This window comes from Abramis brama (assembly GCF_963993115.1).
Source record: "Abramis brama genome assembly, chromosome: 20".
NCBI lineage: Eukaryota > Metazoa > Chordata > Actinopteri > Cypriniformes > Leuciscidae > Abramis > Abramis brama.
The window spans coordinates 28,693,873-28,713,934 of record NC_139982.1 but is presented as its reverse complement, the minus strand read 5'-3'; the positions used below and the strand labels follow the sequence as shown (position 1 = coordinate 28,713,934).

Sequence of the window (20,062 nt, the reverse complement as noted above, 5' to 3'; positions counted from 1 at the left end):
GCCAATGGTGCAAAAAAAAAAAAAAAAGTTAATTTGATTTATTTCCAAGATAATATGATGCCACTCACAAAAAAAAAAAAACATGCAAAGTATTGAGGACAATGTAATGAGGTCTACAGTACACACTTTGTCACTTTTTTCTTCTTCAAAAGGGAATCTGTTTTTCTTATTATATTTTTCAATCAAATTTATCTTTCATGTCTCTGTCAAATTGCTAAATATAAAACAAACTGATGATAAACTGATGGTTGTCAGCTCCACTAATTCTCCGTCCTGACCGGGAAATGAATCTTGGCCCCCGGTTTAAGTAGACGGCTGGTTTCTTTCATTACTCTAGGGGTTTGTTTGTCTTAACTGCCCATTATTAGGACAGTGAACTTCCGAGCCCATGCTGGAATGACTACCACATGTTTGTGCTTTGAAATTCCAGCCAAAACAAAAGAATAAAAATTCTGCTCACAATTCCCCTGAGGAGCACTACGGAAATAACCAGGCGGCCTCGCCGTGGTGTATATAAGGAAATCCATCCTTTTCTTAACCGCACTGCCCAAGGGGTTAAAATCTGGAATTCTGAAACCATTTTCTCTGATTCTTTCCCCTGGAAACATTCGGGAATAATGCAAACCTGGAAATAAAACACTTTCCCTTTGAAGCATACATGCTGTATGGGAACCTGAAAGCAATAGGCCTCACTACAAAGCTAAACTTTATTCAGATCTCTATGAAGGGTTAAAGTGTCTCCTGGCAGTGATTCGCCAAGGAATCTGCTGGTATTTGGTCTTTTTGTGGCACCCTGGGGCATCGGGTTTGGTGGGATCCAATCTGACCGTGTCTGGATGCAATGAATACCGCTGATGCGGTGAAGAGGAGAGGAGATATAAAACACACACGCTTGAGATAAAAGGACCTGCGAGCTGCGGCTTGAAGTGTCTCGACGGGTGTGTCTGTGGACGTGCCAGTCATTCCTGGTTGCAATCAAAAAAAGTGAATCCAAATGAGGGTCTGTGGGGGTGGATTTGCATGTGAATGTGTGTAAGGTCGGGTGGTGGTGAATGATTTTATGATGGATTGGAAAGGAGGAGGAACTCACATCTGTGCTGTTAACAAGAATGACTCAGAGAAACAGAAATCAGTTTCATTATTTCAGCATATTTTGGCGTCCCTCCTATTGAAGACATTTAGTGTACAGCAGGAAAATATCTGCATCAGACTCAAACATAAGTGTTTTGATGGTCTACATGTATAAAATCCTTTCAAGAGGTCTGTAATAAAGGAATAATTTGCAGTCATTTAATATTTTTGTGGACCTTTTACCTTAATGCAATTACCAATTTTGAATTGCTTTTCATTTCAAATCATACTGATGCCTTGGGAGTGAGAATGGGTTGGTTATCTGAGGATTCTCTGTCCAGCTGTATATTATAATGTTTGTCTATGCCTAGGTGTTATTTTATCTCACAAAAGATTTTATTCACGGAAAGTCTAAGTGCCAGAATAAAAACAGAGAGGGTGTTTTCTCTATTATGACAATAAAGAGAAAACAGAAAGTAAACCTCTCATGGCAACGCCCACTTAAAAGAACTGATTTGATCTGGAGAGGACTGTAACATGTTTACTTTTAGTTTTGCTTGCAGCTTGCACACAGAATCATTTAACCCTCCCAGACGGACTCTTTAAAAGCTTGTTTGTAAGTATGTCATTTTTTTTTTTAGCATATATTTATATATATTTAAGTTATATTGATTCAAAACATATTAAATCACTGTGAATTACTGAGAATGGTTGTGGGAAAAAAAATCTTCAGACAATAATCTGCCACTGCCAGAAGAGATTTAAGTACGACCTGAAGATTGTTGAAGATTACAATTAAACTAAAAATGACATAGAACAACAATGTAATTCAGATATCAGTAACAATAAATGCATTGAATCAAATGGTCAATTACAATGTTATTGTTAAAGTCATAAAGTCTCTAATATAAAGTGATGCAGACTTCTTTCATTTGTAAATAAATAATCACCTGTTTAATGTATTTTTTATTTTATTTTAGAAAACAATGGACAATTTCAGAAACATCATGGGCTTGATACTCGGATACAACAAGAACTTCAAAACAATACTGGAATCTGATGATGGCAATTTCAATATATCAATTCTTAAGATAGGAGACCTTATTCTTAGGAAAATGCTTGGCACGAAGACAAATATTTACCATGCTGGAATTTTCTGTGGACAAAATGATGTCATTCATTTTTCAGGTACAGAGCTCTTTAATCTCTCTCAATATTTGCCACAGGCTGATATGTTCTTAATAAACTTTGCAAACAAGTACATTATCTAACATGCTTGAGTTGATTGCACTCTGCCGATTCTGCAGCCAATGAGCTTGCTGCTTTACTTTTAAATTGTTTGGTTCTGTGTTTGCTGTTTGCAGCGTGCTTATAGTATAGAGACAAACACATAGGCTACTGTATAAATATATATGACACACCTCCCATGTTTTACAATAATACTAAAGCCATCAAAACTATGAAACACAAATAGTATAGGAAATATGCAGTGACCAAAAACTAATTTTTGAGCTTCCATCAGTGTTTGCCAACCCTGTTGCATAATGGCACACTCACAGTACACACTTTGGATGTCTCCCTAATCTGACTATTTCATCTGATATTTCAGGTGAATTTTCCCTAATCTGACTATTTCAGGTCTTGAAGCAGAGAAGGTCTTTTTATGGCGAGATACTAACCTCTGTAGTTCTGGTGAAAGTATAATGGTTAACTTGGATCATATGTGCCTTTATAGCCAATCACATGGCCTTATGTCATGAAATCAGTTTTCAGGGTTGAAAAACACTGATCAAGAACGTGTTGCTCTGTCAATGCCTTCCTTTTTGTGAATTTGTGTGCACATCTTTTCACATATTTGCAAATAGACAAATTTATGTAAAAACAATATAATTGTGGATCTCATTCTATTTATTTATGAATTTGTTTATTTTTTGCAAATCTCTCTTCATTTATTTGTGAATCATAATCTGAAACTATTCTAACCCTATTTTGGTGTTGATGCAAACATAGAGCTTCTGCAAATCAGAGAATGAATACTTGTGCAAAGAGCAAATTACAGTTGTTTGTGTCAATATGTTCTACCACAATGAAACAATATAATACATTTCAGTATAATATATATATATATATGTTTTAATTAATAAAAACAATTTTAAAAGTTTTAGTAAAATACTACCAACACATCCACAGCCTATAGTGTTGTTTAATATTTTTACCTTGTGTTTTTCAGCCATTTTGAACAAACCTCCATCAAGTTCTATCTTAGTTTCACAGTCTCAAACATTATCACAACAAACTGGAGAAGTGGACAAAGTAGGCGTGAAAAAATTCATCTCTGGTCAGAAATTCTTTGTTCTGCGTTTGACGACTGGCCTCCCTCCAGACCTCCAGGAGAAGATTAACATTGCAATGGATGATAACAAAAATTATAATTTGATCTACAATAACTGTTTGCATTTTGCACTGAGACTGCTGGGGGTAAGCAAATTAAAGTTTTATACATTTTATAAGTAAACTTGTCATTGATCTTTGTAAAAATATTAAACAAACTGTTAATTCTGCAGGGCACACCAGGGCCCATGTCAATAAGGTATGCTGCTGTATCTCTTTGTTTTCCATCATTTCATTTGAATTGTATTATTTGTGGTACATTCTTCATAATGTCATGAACCATCCCGTCATCTATTGACAATTTTACATATTAATTCATGAAAACTGGAATTTATTATTTTTGGTAGAAAAGAATTTTGTGAGAAGTCATTAAGGTAATATTTATATCAGACGTCATCATTATTGTGTGAAATTAAACTATTTATTTTTTATGTTTTCTGCAGCCAGCCAACGGATGAAGGTGAGATCCTATTGTCTGTTTCTGATTAAAATCTGACTAAAATGTATTTACATTAAACTACATTAAACAGCATTACTGTTACACTACGTTATCTGATTGCTCTGTTTATCCTTATTTTTTTCTTCTAGATGAGAGAAGCAAATCAGGAGTGCCAGCTTTAACAACCCAAAATTAGAGAAAATGAAACACAAAAATTAACAGTAAAAGATGTCAAAGTAAATCTAACATTTGTGATGCTTATAATTGCTGGCTTTGCTCTTAGAATATTTCATAATCATTTTTTGTTGACCATGTTATTTTGAAATAGATTAACAAAGATTTCTTCACATTCAATTTATATGTAGTGTATGTGCCAGACATTAAGAAATCAATCTCCTCCATGGAAGTCATTTGTGCCTAAAACAACATTATTCAACTAGATTATAACAATCACAATTAACTGATGATTAATTCACAGCTATGTATAGCACAGTGTATATGTAAATATATAGTAAATTAACTGTTTAAGAACAAATAACTAAGTGTGTTGAATTATATTTTTAAGAATGAAATAGGGTCACACTTTAGATTAAGTTCCAATTCACACTGTTAACTAACTATTAACTAAGACTTTTCCCTCAATAAACTCTTAATTTCTGCTTATTAATATAGGTATTGTTATGTTTAGGTACTGGTAGGATTAAGGGATGTAGAATAAGTCATTAAAATGTGCTTTAAGTGCTAATAAACAGCTAATATCCTGATGCAGGACCCTGAGTGTTACCTAAAATAGTAAACCTAACAGATAAAGATTTAGATATAGATAAAGATAAATAATTATTTTCAATCTTGTTATGCAGAGTCCGTCACAAACAAGAGGAGAGCTGTTAATGAGTCATTCACAAAAAAACACACAGTAATAGAAAATGTTGCCTCGACATGCAAACTTTGGAAATTACTTTCTATTTTATAGTAAGCTTTTACTCTCATTTTACACAGGACTGTTTACTTGTGTCCATTTTAATAAGAATTATTTTTGTGTGCTTTTTATGACCTGACTATAAACCAAAAATCTGACTTTTAGCATTTATGTATTATATGTATAGGCCTACATAAAAGCTCAGTTTTCTGTATTAATTGCATTAAAAACAAACTGTGGTTTAGACATTCTGAATAAATACTTATGCCTTTTAATAAACACTTACAATTCTGTATTTTTACATCACATCATATTATTACAAAATAGTTGTCAATAAACAAGTGAAACACAACTGTTTTGATATTATTGGTTTCTGGTGGCGGGAAAACACAAAATGTTACTGCATAGCACACATTATATACTATATACTTCTAAGGCACATTTACTCTTTAGTTTCTGTGGTTAATCTGTGTTAAATACATGAATACACATCAAGAAAAACTGGTTTGGAAGGAGCAATACAAAAACAAAATCTGCAGTTCTTATAATTCTTTATTAACTTTGAGCTCCAGTAATGTAATGTGACACATACTGACTCAAAGGGGAAATAAGATTTACCTACACATTTACAGTACAATAATTCATATTGTATTTCTTATCCGTCCCATGGGACAAACATTACTGCACAAACATTCTTAAAAATAAAGGTTCTTTACTGGCCATGGAACCCTTCCATTGGACAAAGGGTTTTTTTTATAACGTCGAAAAAATTTGAAGAAGAACATTTGTATAGCCAAAAAAAACACAAAAAAAACACACTGAACCTTACTGAAACTGTGGCTTTAGTCATGTGCATGGCCTCGTTTCTAGTTAAAAACTAAAACAGGAAATAGATATAGAAGGACAGAGAAGAAGCTGACAGAAATTTTAACACAAAGAAATCAACTATGTTGATGAACTTCTGATCTCTTCTGCAGCTTGCAAGAGCAAAGAGGTTATCATTTTCTGACTTATTATATCTATTATTATTATTATTATTATTATATCTATTTTGATTAATTCTGTCACGGAGTCAACATCAACAGCACCAGACCTCTACACTCTGCCCACTCGTTCCCTGTTTCCTGAATACTAATCACCATCACCTGTCACCAACACCTGCTTGCACTCAGCACCGTTATAGTCACCATACCCACAGCACTACATTGTCTGGTCTTGTCATTCCACACTGAAAGACTTACCTGACTCTCCTTCGATGAGACTTACCTCTTTGATGTCATTTGTCTACTGAAGCCCTGATCCAGTCTGCCTTCGTCTGTCTTCCGTCTTCCGTCTTGATCTTCATCATCTACAACCAAAACCAGATAAGAGATTCATTAAACACTGTTAGAAATATGGGTACAGTCACTGTAAAAACTAAAGGAGCCTCAAATATCCTGTCGGATACACAAGGAACTTCAATATGTTAAGTGCCTCAAAGCTCTTTCTCCTATAGTAGGGTTACTGGAAGAGCATTGACAATCTTTGTGGTTCTTGCTGGAACTTATGGGATCCTTTAAGCACTTTGTATTCAGTTAAAAGGTTCTGGAGTCACCTTTTCATTACCACGAGACCTCGAAGTGCTTTGGGGGAAAATAGAGGAACTATGCGATAAAAGGGTTATTGGAAGATCTTTTAACATTTAAGTGGTTCCTGGAAGATCTCTTATGTTAAAGCAAGCATCTGGAGGAACCCAATGGTTCAGTGAGGCCAGAATAAGATTATTATTATCCTATTATTATTGTTATTATTATATAGGCTACTTAAGTTTGATTCAGTATACATACCCAGGTGAAAAAGACGTAGTCTACTATTAAATGTATTAAAAATGTACTTGAGTGTGTTTTTAGAAGGCCTACAATACAAATATATACTTTAATGCATTTTTAATACATTTAACAGTAGCCTACGTCTTTTTCACCTGGGCAGCTTACATTTATTTAGTATAGGCCTATTTTATTGATTAATTTAAACTACAACACTAAATAATATTATACCATGGTCTGGGTGAATACTCGATTCTGATTGGCTGCCGCTGCAGGGTGTCCATTAAAAAGTGATAATGTACACCTATGACAGTTCTAAATGATTGCGCTGGTTCAAACTCACTGATCAACTGCTGCGGTCGGCTCGCTGTGGCCGTATACGGGAGATATTAAATAGTGCGCTCGACTTAATAAATAAAAACCCTTACGATTTTTACTCTAAAACACATTAAAGTATTATTAATTGATTAAATATGTCTTTCTTTCGTAAGTGACCATGGTATAAGCGGGTTAATGCCCTTCGAGGTGTCCATTGTCAGGTATTAATGGACTTCGGCGGAGGCAACCGTCCGACGCCTCGCCGTCGTCCATTAAAACCTGATAATGGACACCTCGTCGGGCATTAACCCTTACATAATATTAATAATATGAAGAAGAAGCAGGAGGAGAAAAGTTTTATTCTGTCACGAAACTGCTGCTATTCCTCTGCTGTCGTCGCTTCAGTGATGCTCACGCGCAACAAAGCTCAGCTGATCTTCATTGGGTTTGAAAGTAACGGCTCCTCTAAATCAAATGTTCCAACCGTTTGTTCGGCTCTCCGTTACAAGGTTTGTAAACTCGCCAAATAAATATAAATACAGACTCTACTCACTATATATTCAAACACACACACACACACACACACACACACATACATATATAAACTAAATTTATTATACATTACTACGTTTTTACAGTGTTTATCACTCATTTATTGCACAGTATGTTGATAATGAACAAATGGAAATTATTGACTTATTGTCTTAGATTGATTTAGTCATTCAACATATTCTGTACAACTGTGTCTTCAAATTGCTGATATAGCCTATAATTTAGCTGATTCCTGCTGCCATCATTGGTGTTTGTTATGAATAACTAAAGCAGGTTAATATAGTTTGGTCTGTTTTTGTTGATCCTAACTTTACTTACAGATGCCCTCATTCTCTTAAATACCATTTTAAAGCCATTTACTGGTCAATAAATATTAAGTTGTGAATAATCAGCTTTGTTCTTTTGTTTCCTCAGAACAACCAGTACATTTCTAAAATAATCTGAACATTTCAGTGGCAACATTGAATTACAGTAAGTTACCTGCACCACATGCAAGTACTTTATTACTATGAACTTTCTCTGTGTGAAATTATATTGTTTGACTGTGTACTAGTGTTTTTTTAATTAGTTATTCTCTGAAAATCTTCCCTCATGCTCTCAAATCTCATTCATGTTACTCAGAAAAATAATATCACAGGTTTGGCGTCAATAATGCTATGCATTTTTTCTTATATCTTTATCAATTGCATTTGAATAAGACATTTTAACTCTCATTTTAACGAATTCCAGTGACCAACTTGTGACATAGTGACATTTTTGACCACAAACAAAATTGCTGATCGTGTGGATTCTTATTGAAATTACTGGAATTCTACTTCTCTATCTCTACCTCTACTTCCTCCAGGGGCGTCAGACAGGGGGTAATAGTGGAACTGAGTAACAGGGGCCCTTGGTGAAGGGGGGCCCCACAAAGATATATTGAGATATATTGGTCCAACATTTGCTTCCTCTTGTTTCATGAGAATATTCAAGTCAACAACCATTTATGAACACTGTTGAGTCACACATGTAGGGCTGAGCAAATATGGGCAACACTCTTTACTGCCCTAGTACTTCAAAAAGCCTTTTAAAGGTATACATGTGAATTAAACGTGGCACAATGGCCTTCATAATCACAGTATGCTAATGCATATATAGTGCAGGGATTCATCAATATGCTGATTGAGGACTGTTGGGACACTCCAGGCACAGGATGGTTCTGTCGCGAAACACAGAGTCGTTTGCATCTCAATGACACATCTGTACCATTTGCTTCACAGGACATATTCTTTCAACTACATACTGTTTATTTACTAGTGTGTTCTAATATGTAACTATGCCATGTTTGGTCTCATCTGACAGCTTATAAACTGAAATGAATGGTGGTGAACCTAATATATTAAAGTATCCTATAAAGGTGATGATACACTGGGCAACTTTTTGAGCAATGTTGCTGGGCAATCTTACCGAGCGATTGTTGCTTGGGCACTTTCCCATTGAAAATGGGCAATACATTTCTATCTGGATAATTTAGATCGGTTGTGGGCCCTGTGTCTCATCTGGTTCCCCGTTGATGGCAACATTGCCCAGAAACATTGTCCAAAAAGTTGCCCTGTGTATCATCACCTTAATGTACAATCTAGGTACTATTGGTTAAACATGAGTGGAATACCAACACCAAAACCCAACTGACAGGAAACCAAAAGAGGAGGCAAATGGGTAGTGATCAAGAGGGGGAGAAGAACATTACCATTCTCAATGCATGTTTAACCAATAGTACCTAGATTGTACATTAAGGTGATGATACACAGGGCAACTTTTTGGACAATGTTTCTGGGCAATGTTGCCATCAACGGGGAACCAGATGAGACACAGGGCCCACAACCGATCTAAATTATCCAGATAGAAATGTATTGCCCATTTTCAATGGGAAAGTGCCCAAGCAACAATCGCTCGGTAAGATTGCCCAGCAACATTGCTCAAAAAGTTGCCCAGTGTATCATCACCTTTAGGATACTTTAATATATTAGGTTCACCACCATTCATTTCAGTTTATAAGCTGTCAGATGAGACCAAACATGGCATAGTTACATATTAGAACACACTAGTAAATAAACAGTATGTAGTTGAAAGAATATGTCCTGTGAAGCAAATGGTACAGATGTGTCATTGAGATGCAAACGACTCTGTGTTTCGCGACAGAACCATCCTGTGCCTGGAGTGTCCCAACAGTCCTCAATCAGCATATTGATGAATCCCTGCACTATATATGCATTAGCATACTGTGATTATGAAGGCCATTGTGCCACGTTTAATTCACATGTATACCTTTAAAAGGCTTTTTGAAGTACTAGGGCAGTAAAGAGTGTTGCCCATATTTGCTCAGCCCTACATGTGTGACTCAACAGTGTTCATAAATGGTTGTTGACTTGAATATTCTCATGAAACAAGAGGAAGCAAATGTTGGACCAATATATCTCAATATATCTTTGTGGGGCCCCCCTTCACCAAGGGCCCCTGTTACTCAGTTCCACTATTACCCCCTGTCTGACGCCCCTGGAGGAAGTAGAGGTAGAGATAGAGAAGTAGAATTCCAGTAATTTCAATAAGAATCCACACGATCAGCAATTTCGTTTGTGGTCAAAAATGTCACTATGTCATAAGTTGGTCACTGGAATTCGTTAAAATGAGAGTTAAAATGTCTTATTCAAATGCAATTGATAAAGATATAAGAAAAAATGCATAGCATTATTGACGCCAAACCTGTGATATTATTTTTCTGAGTAACATGAATGAGATTTGAGAGCATGAGGGAAGATTTTCAGAGAATAACTAATTAAAAAAACACTAGTACACAGTCAAACAATATAATTTCACACAGAGAAAGTTCATAGTAATAAAGTACTTGCATGTGGTGCAGGTAACTTACTGTAATTCAATGTTGCCACTGAAATGTTCAGATTATTTTAGAAATGTACTGGTTGTTCTGAGGAAACAAAAGAACAAAGCTGATTATTCACAACTTAATATTTATTGACCAGTAAATGGCTTTAAAATGGTATTTAAGAGAATGAGGGCATCTGTAAGTAAAGTTAGGATCAACAAAAACAGACCAAACTATATTAACCTGCTTTAGTTATTCATAACAAACACCAATGATGGCAGCAGGAATCAGCTAAATTATAGGCTATATCAGCAATTTGAAGACACAGTTGTACAGAATATGTTGAATGACTAAATCAATCTAAGACAATAAGTCAATAATTTCCATTTGTTCATTATCAACATACTGTGCAATAAATGAGTGATAAACACTGTAAAAACGTAGTAATGTATAATAAATTTAGTTTATATATGTATGTGTGTGTGTGTGTTTGAATATATAGTGAGTAGAGTCTGTATTTATATTTATTTGGCGAGTTTACAAACCTTGTAACGGAGAGCCGAACAAACGGTTGGAACATTTGATTTAGAGGAGCCGTTACTTTCAAACCCAATGAAGATCAGCTGAGCTTTGTTGCGCGTGAGCATCACTGAAGCGACGACAGCAGAGGAATAGCAGCAGTTTCGTGACAGAATAAAACTTTTCTCCTCCTGCTTCTTCTTCATATTATTAATATTATGTAAGGGTTAATGCCCGACGAGGTGTCCATTATCAGGTTTTAATGGACGACGGCGAGGCGCGTCGGACGGTTGCCTCCGCCGAAGTCCATTAATACCTGACAATGGACACCTCGAAGGGCATTAACCCGCTTATACCATGGTAACTTACGAAAGAAAGACATATTTAATCAATTAATAATACTTTAATGTGTTTTAGAGTAAAAATCGTGAGGGTTTTTATTTATTAAGTCGAGCGCACTATTTAATATCTCCCGTATACGGCCACAGCGAGCCGACCGCAGCAGTTGATCAGTGAGTTTGAACCAGCGCAATCATTTAGAACTGTCATAGGTGTACATTATCACTTTTTAATGGACACCCTGCAGCGGCAGCCAATCAGAATCGAGTATTCACCCAGACCATGGTATAATATTATTTAGTGTTGTAGTTTAAATTAATCAATAAAATAGGCCTATACTAAATAAATGTAAGCTGCCCAGGTGAAAAAGACGTAGGCTACTGTTAAATGTATTAAAAATGCATTAAAGTATATTTGTATTGTAGGCCTTCTAAAAACACACTCAAGTACATTTTTAATACATTTAATAGTAGACTACGTCTTTTTCACCTGGGTATGTATACTGAATCAAACTTAAGTAGCCTATATAATAATAATAATGATAATAATAATAATAATAGGATAATAATAATCTTATTCTGGCCTCACTGAACCATTGGGTTCCTCCAGATGCTTGCTTTAACATAAGAGATCTTCCAGGAACCACTTAAATGTTAAAAGATCTTCCAATAACCCTTTTATCGCATAGTTCCTCTATTTTCCCCCAAAGCACTTCGAGGTCTCATGGTAATGAAAAGGTGACTCCAGAACCTTTAAACTGAATACAAAGTGCTTAAAAGATCCCATAAGTTCCAGCAAGAACCACAAAGATTGACAATGCTCTTCCAGTAAACCTACTATAGGAGAAAGAGCTTTGAGGCACTTAACATATTGAAGTTCCTTGTGTATCCGACAGGATATTTGAGGCTCCTTTAGTTTTTACAGTGTGCAATGGGAAAAGGGAGAAGAATCTGCTCAGAAAAATACAGATTCAAAGTCGGGTCGGTGTGTCAAAAGCTAACGCTACCCCCCTTATTCTCCACTGATCCTCTTATCAGTGGTATTTCTTTTGTTATTTTGTCTGGCTCAATCAGATAATGGTAGGAGGTATAGTGTAAATAGCCTCTGCCAACAAGCTGGGCTTTTTGCACTTGATGTAAATAGACACTCCATTATTGTTACTTAAATATTTACATATAAAGGGGCATGAAGTTAAAAAATTTGTTTCAAAGTTTCAAGTTTCTTTCTTTTCACTTCCACAAACAGAAAATAATTGTCAACAAACACTGAAAAGCACTGGAGTGGATTATACAACTATATACAGCCACACACAAAAACACACACAAAAGACAGATTCCTCATAAAAGCTGTGTATTATTTAAGCTGTAACATTGTCAAAATCATACATTTGTGGTGAGACTAGGTTACATTTTAATCACTCATCCCCAAAGCAGACACGTTCATCCTGAGTGCCTACAGAGCGTTCAGGTTAAATATTATATCTGTACACGAGTTCCCTGGAATCAAATCTGCAAATCTGGCAATGTTAACCATGCTCGCATGTTGAGTTACATATATAAAAACAAAAAAGGGCAACATAATTTCTATCCGGGTTATATCTTGTTTAATCTGTGTTTGAGTTTGATTGAGTTGGTTTTCACTGTTAATAGATCAGTTTCCTTTGTCTGAGTTAATTGGTTTCAATGGTTTTTCATTGGTTGTGTAGGATATTTAAGCCCTGTGTTTCTTTCAGTTCTTTGTCAGTTCTCGTCATTTTATGTTGAGTTGTTCTTTTCTGGTTTCATGGTTCCTGAGTTCTATGTTACATAAAATCATTATGCTGTGTATATTTTGATTGTGATTTGATTCTGCAGCCCTCATGATCTAGGCCAGAGGTGTGAGATTTCCACAGATTCCTACGTTTTATATAAATACTGTATATTCATATTTGTATGCTTTCCTGCAGATTTTATTAATAGTCGTATATTACACCTATATATTAAATATACAATTTTAGCTAGAGGACATGTGCTAAAAAAGATGCTGTTTTCACTTGGTTGCCAATAAATTTCCAAGTACTCCTTACTGTATTAGCGAATATTCACATTCTGACTGAAAAGTTATGTTTGTATGTATCCTCTCTATATAATTTTAGATTAAGTGGACATAATATTTTATTAAAATAATTGTTTATGCATCAGCCATGTTACAACTGTGTTGAAATAATGATCAATAGTGTTCATTTTAAAAGACTCCTCTTTTTTATAACTTTATCTTTTATTTTCTTAGGTTTAGCAGTAGGAGAAGATCTTATAGTGAACCTATTTACTATGATTTTGTACTGTAAGTAGAATTGTAAAACCAACATTTTCAAAGATGAACATGCAAGCTTATGAAACAATTCATTATTTAAAAAATGAGATATGTAGAAATGTCAGCATTAAACTAAAAAACACCTTGTATTTTATCATCACATTGTACATTATCATGCAGCATTAAACATTGAAGATTAGACACAGTCAAATGTGGTAAGATTTCTGCATAAGAGTTTGATTACAAGAGTCTAATTTCTTAAAATGATGAAACTGTAAAATAATACAAGTGCAGGATTACATGCAAATAATAATTTTCAACTGTCATTGTTCTGCAGACATTTTGTGCCTGAATGACGTTCTCTTGCTTCTGTCACGATAACATCACATATCAAATCTGTATGGAAAAAGAAATAAGTGGATCAGATTATGAACTACTTTTCTGTCTATATTAAACATGACATTTAATATAAGAGGCTGTGTAATATATATATATATATATATATATATATATATATATATATACACAGTGCCCTCCACAATTATTGGCACCCCTGGTAAATATGATCAAAACTGGCTGTAAAAAATAAATCTGCATCGTTTATCCTTTTGATCTTTCATTCAAAAAATGTGCAAAATTCTAACCTTTCATTGAAGTAAAAGAATTGAAAGTGGGGGGAAATCACATTATGAAATAAATGTTTTTCTCCAAAACACGTTGGCCACAATTATTGGCACCCCTAGAATTTTTTACAAGTAAAATATCTCTGAAGTATATTCCCATTAATATTTACCTTTTTTAGTACACCAGTGTGACTAGGAACATGAAACTGTCCAGCTATGACTTCTTGTTTCACAGGAGTTTAAATATGAGGAAACACAAAGGCCAAATCCCCTTAATTATCCATCACAATGAGTAAAACCACAGAATATAGTTCTGATGCGTAGCAAAAGATTGTTGACCGTCACAAAATAGAAAGTGGATGTAAGAAAATGGCTAAAGAATTGAAAATACCCATTTTGACCATCAGGGCAATAATTAAGAAGTTCCAATCAACTAAAGATGTGACGAATCTGCCAGGAAGAGGACGTGTGTCTATATTGCCTTAATGCACGGTGAGGAGGAGGATGGTTTGAGTGGCCAAAGACTCTTCAAGGATCACAGATGGAGAATTGCAGAGATTAGTTGAGTCTTGGGGTCAGAAAGCCAAAAAAAACAAAAAAAAACCCTACATCCCCACATGTTGTTTGGGAGGGTTTCAAGAAAAATCCTCCTCGCTCCTCTAGAAACAAACTCCAGCAAATTTAATTGTCAGACACGACTGGAACTTCAAACGGCACAGGGTTCTGTGGTCAGATGACACTAAAAAAATAGCTTTTTGCCAGCAAACACACTAGATAGGTTTGGTGAACACAAGGATAAAAAGTACCCCATGTGTACAATTTAATATACCACTGGATCTTTAATGTTGTGGGCATATTTTTCTGCTGGAGGTCCTGGACTTCTTATTCAGATACATGGCATTGTGGATTCTATCAAATATCAACAGATAAAAAATCAAAACCTGACGCCTTCTGCTAGAAATCTTATAATGGGCCGTGGTTGGATCTTCCATTAAGACAACGATCCAAAACAAACATCAAAATCAACACAAAATGAAGCTTCTGCCAAGACCGTCCCAGTCCCCTGACCTGATGAGTGGAGTGAACTGAAGAGAAGAAGCACAAACATGGATCTGGGAATCTGAAGGATCTGGAGAGATTCTGTATGAAGGAATGATCGCTGATCTCTTGTCAGGTGTTCTCCAAACTCATCAGGCATTATAGGAGAAGACTCAGAGCAGTTATCTTGGCAAAAGGAGGTTGCAAAAAGTATTTAATAAAAGGGTGCCAATAATTGTGGCCAACGTGTTTTGGAGAAAAACATTTATTTTATAATGTGATTTACCCCCCACTTTCAATTCTTTTACTTCAATGAAAGGTTAGAATTTTGCACATTTTTTGAATGAAAGATCAAAAGGATAAACGATGCAGATTTATTTTTTACAGCCAGTTTTGATCATATTTACCAGGGGTGCCAATAATTGTGGAGGGCACTGTACAAAGCTGTATATTACCGAATCTGTTTTCTCATTTATTATGATTATACTATTGCAGTAAACTATTTGTATAATATGTTGTTTTAGGAACAAATGGATTTTACCCAAATGTTATCTCTCATGTGGTCTGGCAAACACAACGATTTTAACACGGTTTTGGAAAGTGAGAAAGGCATTTTAGAATCTGATGAAACAAAGCTTGCAGAAGGTGATCTGATTCTAAGGCCCATGGACAGGGAAGGACTATTTTATCATGCTGGGGTTTACTGTGGAGAAAGTGAAGTCATTGATTTTGCAGGCAAGAAACACACTTGCATTTCTTCATATATAGGCTATTTGAAGATCATATTTACAAGCTTATATTTAATCATTTTACCTTAGAAAGCTATACAGTATTCATTTATTTATTTATTTTAGGCCAGCCAGATACTTCACAGGAACAAAATCAGAGATCCACCTTTTGTTCCTTGACATATGCATCTTCATCTATGAATGGTAAAGTGGTTAAAGTAGGTGTGGAGACATTCGTCCGAAACAAGAAGTGCTGTGTTCTCCGTATGAAATGTGGCATTGCTGAAGGCTTCCGTGCGAGAGTAAGGAAGGCAATGAACGATACACTAAATTATGATGCTAAAAAATATAACTGTTTGCACTTTGCCCTGGACCTGCTGGGGTAAGTAGATAAAAGTCAATATACAGTTTTTATTACATTGCCAAATGTTTGGTGTGTGTTTATTCCGAACCAAAAAATCATGGACATGAAACATTGATTGAGCTGAACTTATTTTAGAATTTTATATATTATTTAAAAGCTTCCGCTAAGAAAAAATCCATTACTTAACCAAATCCATATTGTAAAAGAAAATTGGTATTAGTTGAATGCAATCTAAATAATTTATTCCCGAGAGTCATGTAATGACATATTATAACATATTCATTTAATGACAATTTTCAATTATAAAAATATCAACTGAAGCTTTTTTTCTCTTTATAGAAAGAAACAACTACTTGGCAAAGGTATTGTGCAAATCAATTTCTTTGAAACTTTAACCCACCCACGCCCATCGGTTTTTAGTATTATACCTCTTTTGTTGGATTTTTAAACATTCATGATTCACCTTAATATTTTAGTAAATATAATTCTACAGGATGGGTAATTTCTCAACAGGGATTGCAAAGTTTTGTCAAGACAATCACCACTTCTGAATAAAATATGGAAATGATTTTTATTTCTGATGAGTTTATTTCTCTCTCTCTTTCTTTAGAAAATGATGTCGACAAAAAACAAATCTGAGTACCTTGTCTCTACTTTTTCTATACAGAACAGATTTAATTTTCATTATTTTAAAAAAGACTATCATGGAATAGAACTCTTACTTTGATTTAACCACAGATCCACTCTCTAGTATTTATCCTTGTTAACCCTTGCTGGTAATCATAACTACATTTCACCATTGAGATGAACGTAACTGCTAACAGATAAATCAAAATCAGCCATGATTTATATATATATATATATATATATATATATATATAATTTTTTTATATATATATCTTGGACAATTTGAAAGACCATAAAATGTAAAGACATCTTTACCAAAATGTATACATTATAAATTCAAAATAATATATTTATTAATTATATTTATGTAACTTAAGAAGTATACAGCATATACATGTATACTGTGTATGCCATATTTGTAAACATACATTTTATGTCTTTCCCCACTACTGTTATGGATTTTTGTTTTTAACCCTTAAATCACTGTTTGGGGTCAGGCTGACCCCACTGGACTTTTCCTTCATTTTTTAAAGGTGTTACCTTCATCTCAGGGGCATGAAACTCTGTGACTTTTCCTAAATAATCTATCTAAACATGCACATAAAAACTGGGCTTGATTTGGTTGTTCTAAAGGTGTGTAAAAATAAAATTACCGTTTAAGGTGTTTGGGGTCAAAATGTTAATTGCTACATTTATTGTCTGTATGCCCTGAGGATGGTCGTTTGACCAAAAGCTTGGTGATTAAATTTGCTTAAAGGATTTAAGTGTGCAGACAGTTTATTTTTTGAGATCTTCAGTCTTGTTTGTCTGGCACCTTGATGATCGTGAGTGCGGTGTAACTCCTTCAAAACTAATCATAATTCTAATAACTAATATTTATTTTCCTTGCAGAAATAAAATTTATACTGTATGCTTTTGTAACATAAATGTTAGTGAATCTTCTCCGAATATAACAAAAGAGGAAATGAAACTATACAGATGTTGAAATACATAAAGTCGTTACTTTGAGGAACAAAGTAATAAAGAAATCAGAGTTTGCTTCTCCCTAGTAACAGAAGGGTTTGCTGAAGTATGCATAAGAAGAGCCAATCATATTGGAGAAAAATTATGTAATGAATCATGTCACCTTTGCCATGCTCCTATTCTATAAATACTGTTGTATTCTTTTTACTGGTGGGATTCTCTCTGAAATTGGTCTGAGATCCTCCGGCCATGATTAAAGCATATAATTAAAGGCATTGTCTGGAGTCTTTCTGGTTATTGCAGAATTCATAAATAAGGATTCGTACACATTTGTATGTCTGAAAAATTGTTCATATGTAAATATGTTATGCTTTAGATGCTGTCATACGTCAATATTGTACATTTATGTGTCTATGCAAACGCAAATAAATGTATGTGTGATAGAAACAAACTTTAAGTAAAAATACATACAAATACTTGTGAGATCATGTTGGTTTCAGTCCTCCAAAACCATTTCGTCCGAAACTGAATGTTGCTGTTTTGCCTGAAAATATGCAGCTCTCTGACACATGATCAAACACATTATCTATTACTGGTAATAGAACATTCTGAATTTTAATGTCATTTTACATTCTACATTATAGAATATTACAAATTAATTGTCTATAAACAGAAGTGAAACATCTGTATTGACATTCTTTCTTGGTACATGCTGAGATGTTTCTGTGGTTAAACTCTGTTAAAGGGGGGGGTGAAATGCTCATTTTCACTCAATCTCCTGTTAATCCTGAGTACCTATAGAGTAGTATTGCATCCTTCATATCTCCAAAAAGTCATTAGTTTTATTATATTTATAAAAGAAAGATAGGCTGTACCGAGTCTTTCCGGAAAAAACCGAGCGGCTGGAGGCGTGCCGTGCGGGCGAAGCTAAAGCTGTGCTAACGCGCCGAGCTAACAACACAAAGAGACATTTGAAGCAGTTTTACTCACCGCCTGCGGTTCCAACGCACGACCGTGAACCTTTATCGCTGCGACTGCTCGATCCTTAAGCATTAGACGATCTGCAAATCCGTCGATCTGGGCTTTGTTTATAAAACAATCATCGTGGAAATGCAGGGAACAGTCTTACACAACTCTGTGCAGGGTTGTCTTGCCCTGGCAACCAAAAACCCACTTCTTTGGTGACATTGACAGCGCTTTGATGAGGTACTGCTTTGGCTCTCTTGGTCTGGTCTACGAGTGCGCGCGCGCCCGCGCTCTTCCGGAAGAAGTGCCCTTAGGACCCATATAAGGAAATTCGGCCCCATCTTACGTCACTCAGACCCATACTCGAAAAAAACTTTCCGAAACTTGTGACAAACCTGAAGGACAATTTTTGGCACAGAAATACTCCTTCAAACGTACAATTTAATTTTTGAAACTTTGTCCATGTTTAGCATGGGAATCCAACTCTTTAACAGTGTAAAAAACTCAGTATGCATATACACAATCTGCAATACAAATAATTATTAACTGAGAACTCAGATTTTCATTTTATTGCCTCAGTTTAATATCACTGATGTCACATTTAAGTTTACTACACTTACTATTTATCATACTGGAATGTACTGAGTTTAGCGAAGCAAACAGACACTTTGGGAGAAATTATCATGGAATTTCAGATTGTATCAATTCATTTAATTTTAACCAAATGAGGGTCTGTGTGGGTGGATTTGCATGTGAATGTGTTTGTTTTATCATAAGGTCTGAAGATGAATGATTTTATGGATTGGATAGGAGGAAGAACAGACATTTGCACTGTTAACAACTGTTGTCAAAACCTTTTTAGAGATGTGAAGTAAATCATGAGAGCTTGTGTGTTAGCAAAACTTTAAGAACATGGCAATCACAATATTATTATTTTTTTTTTACATGTAACATTAATTGATATCTGTTGGCTATAGGCTAATAATGTAGATAAATTATGCAATGTAATATGTTCTGCTGAAGTGAATTTGAACTGAGGTAGCAAACAGGATGCAGAATTGCAATTGGAATTTGATTGCAAGGGAATACAATTACAGTTTTTTACAATCAGGACGCATTTGTCAAGGTCACTGAAATATATTCCAAATCTAAAAAATTAAATGCTATAAAAACAATCAGTATTTCACTTTCATTGGCATCTATACAAAAGGGGGAAACTTAAGAATAATTCTGTACTGTAATGTA

General features: G+C 34.9%; 1 protein-coding gene and 1 long non-coding RNA gene across 2 annotated transcripts; both read left to right on the top strand.

The window, feature by feature from the left end:
• Window positions 1–1,167: 1,167 nt before the first annotated feature.
• LOC311071424 (uncharacterized protein) lies at window positions 1,168–5,172 on the top strand. The gene is made up of 6 exons (XM_084095829.1): window positions 1,168–1,687; window positions 2,052–2,259; window positions 3,302–3,549; window positions 3,636–3,661; window positions 3,906–3,922; window positions 4,051–5,172. The coding sequence occupies exons 2-6, from the start codon at window positions 2,058–2,060 to the stop codon at window positions 4,095–4,097; spliced, it is 540 nt and encodes a 179-aa protein (XP_083951955.1). The 5' UTR covers window positions 1,168–1,687; window positions 2,052–2,057; the 3' UTR covers window positions 4,098–5,172.
• A 10,869-nt stretch (window positions 5,173–16,041) lies between these two features.
• LOC311071155 lies at window positions 16,042–18,126 on the top strand. The gene is made up of 3 exons (XR_014603776.1): window positions 16,042–16,279; window positions 16,601–16,623; window positions 16,872–18,126. It is a non-coding gene; the product is annotated as an uncharacterized lncRNA (long non-coding RNA).
• The last annotated feature ends 1,936 nt before the right edge of the window (window positions 18,127–20,062 follow it).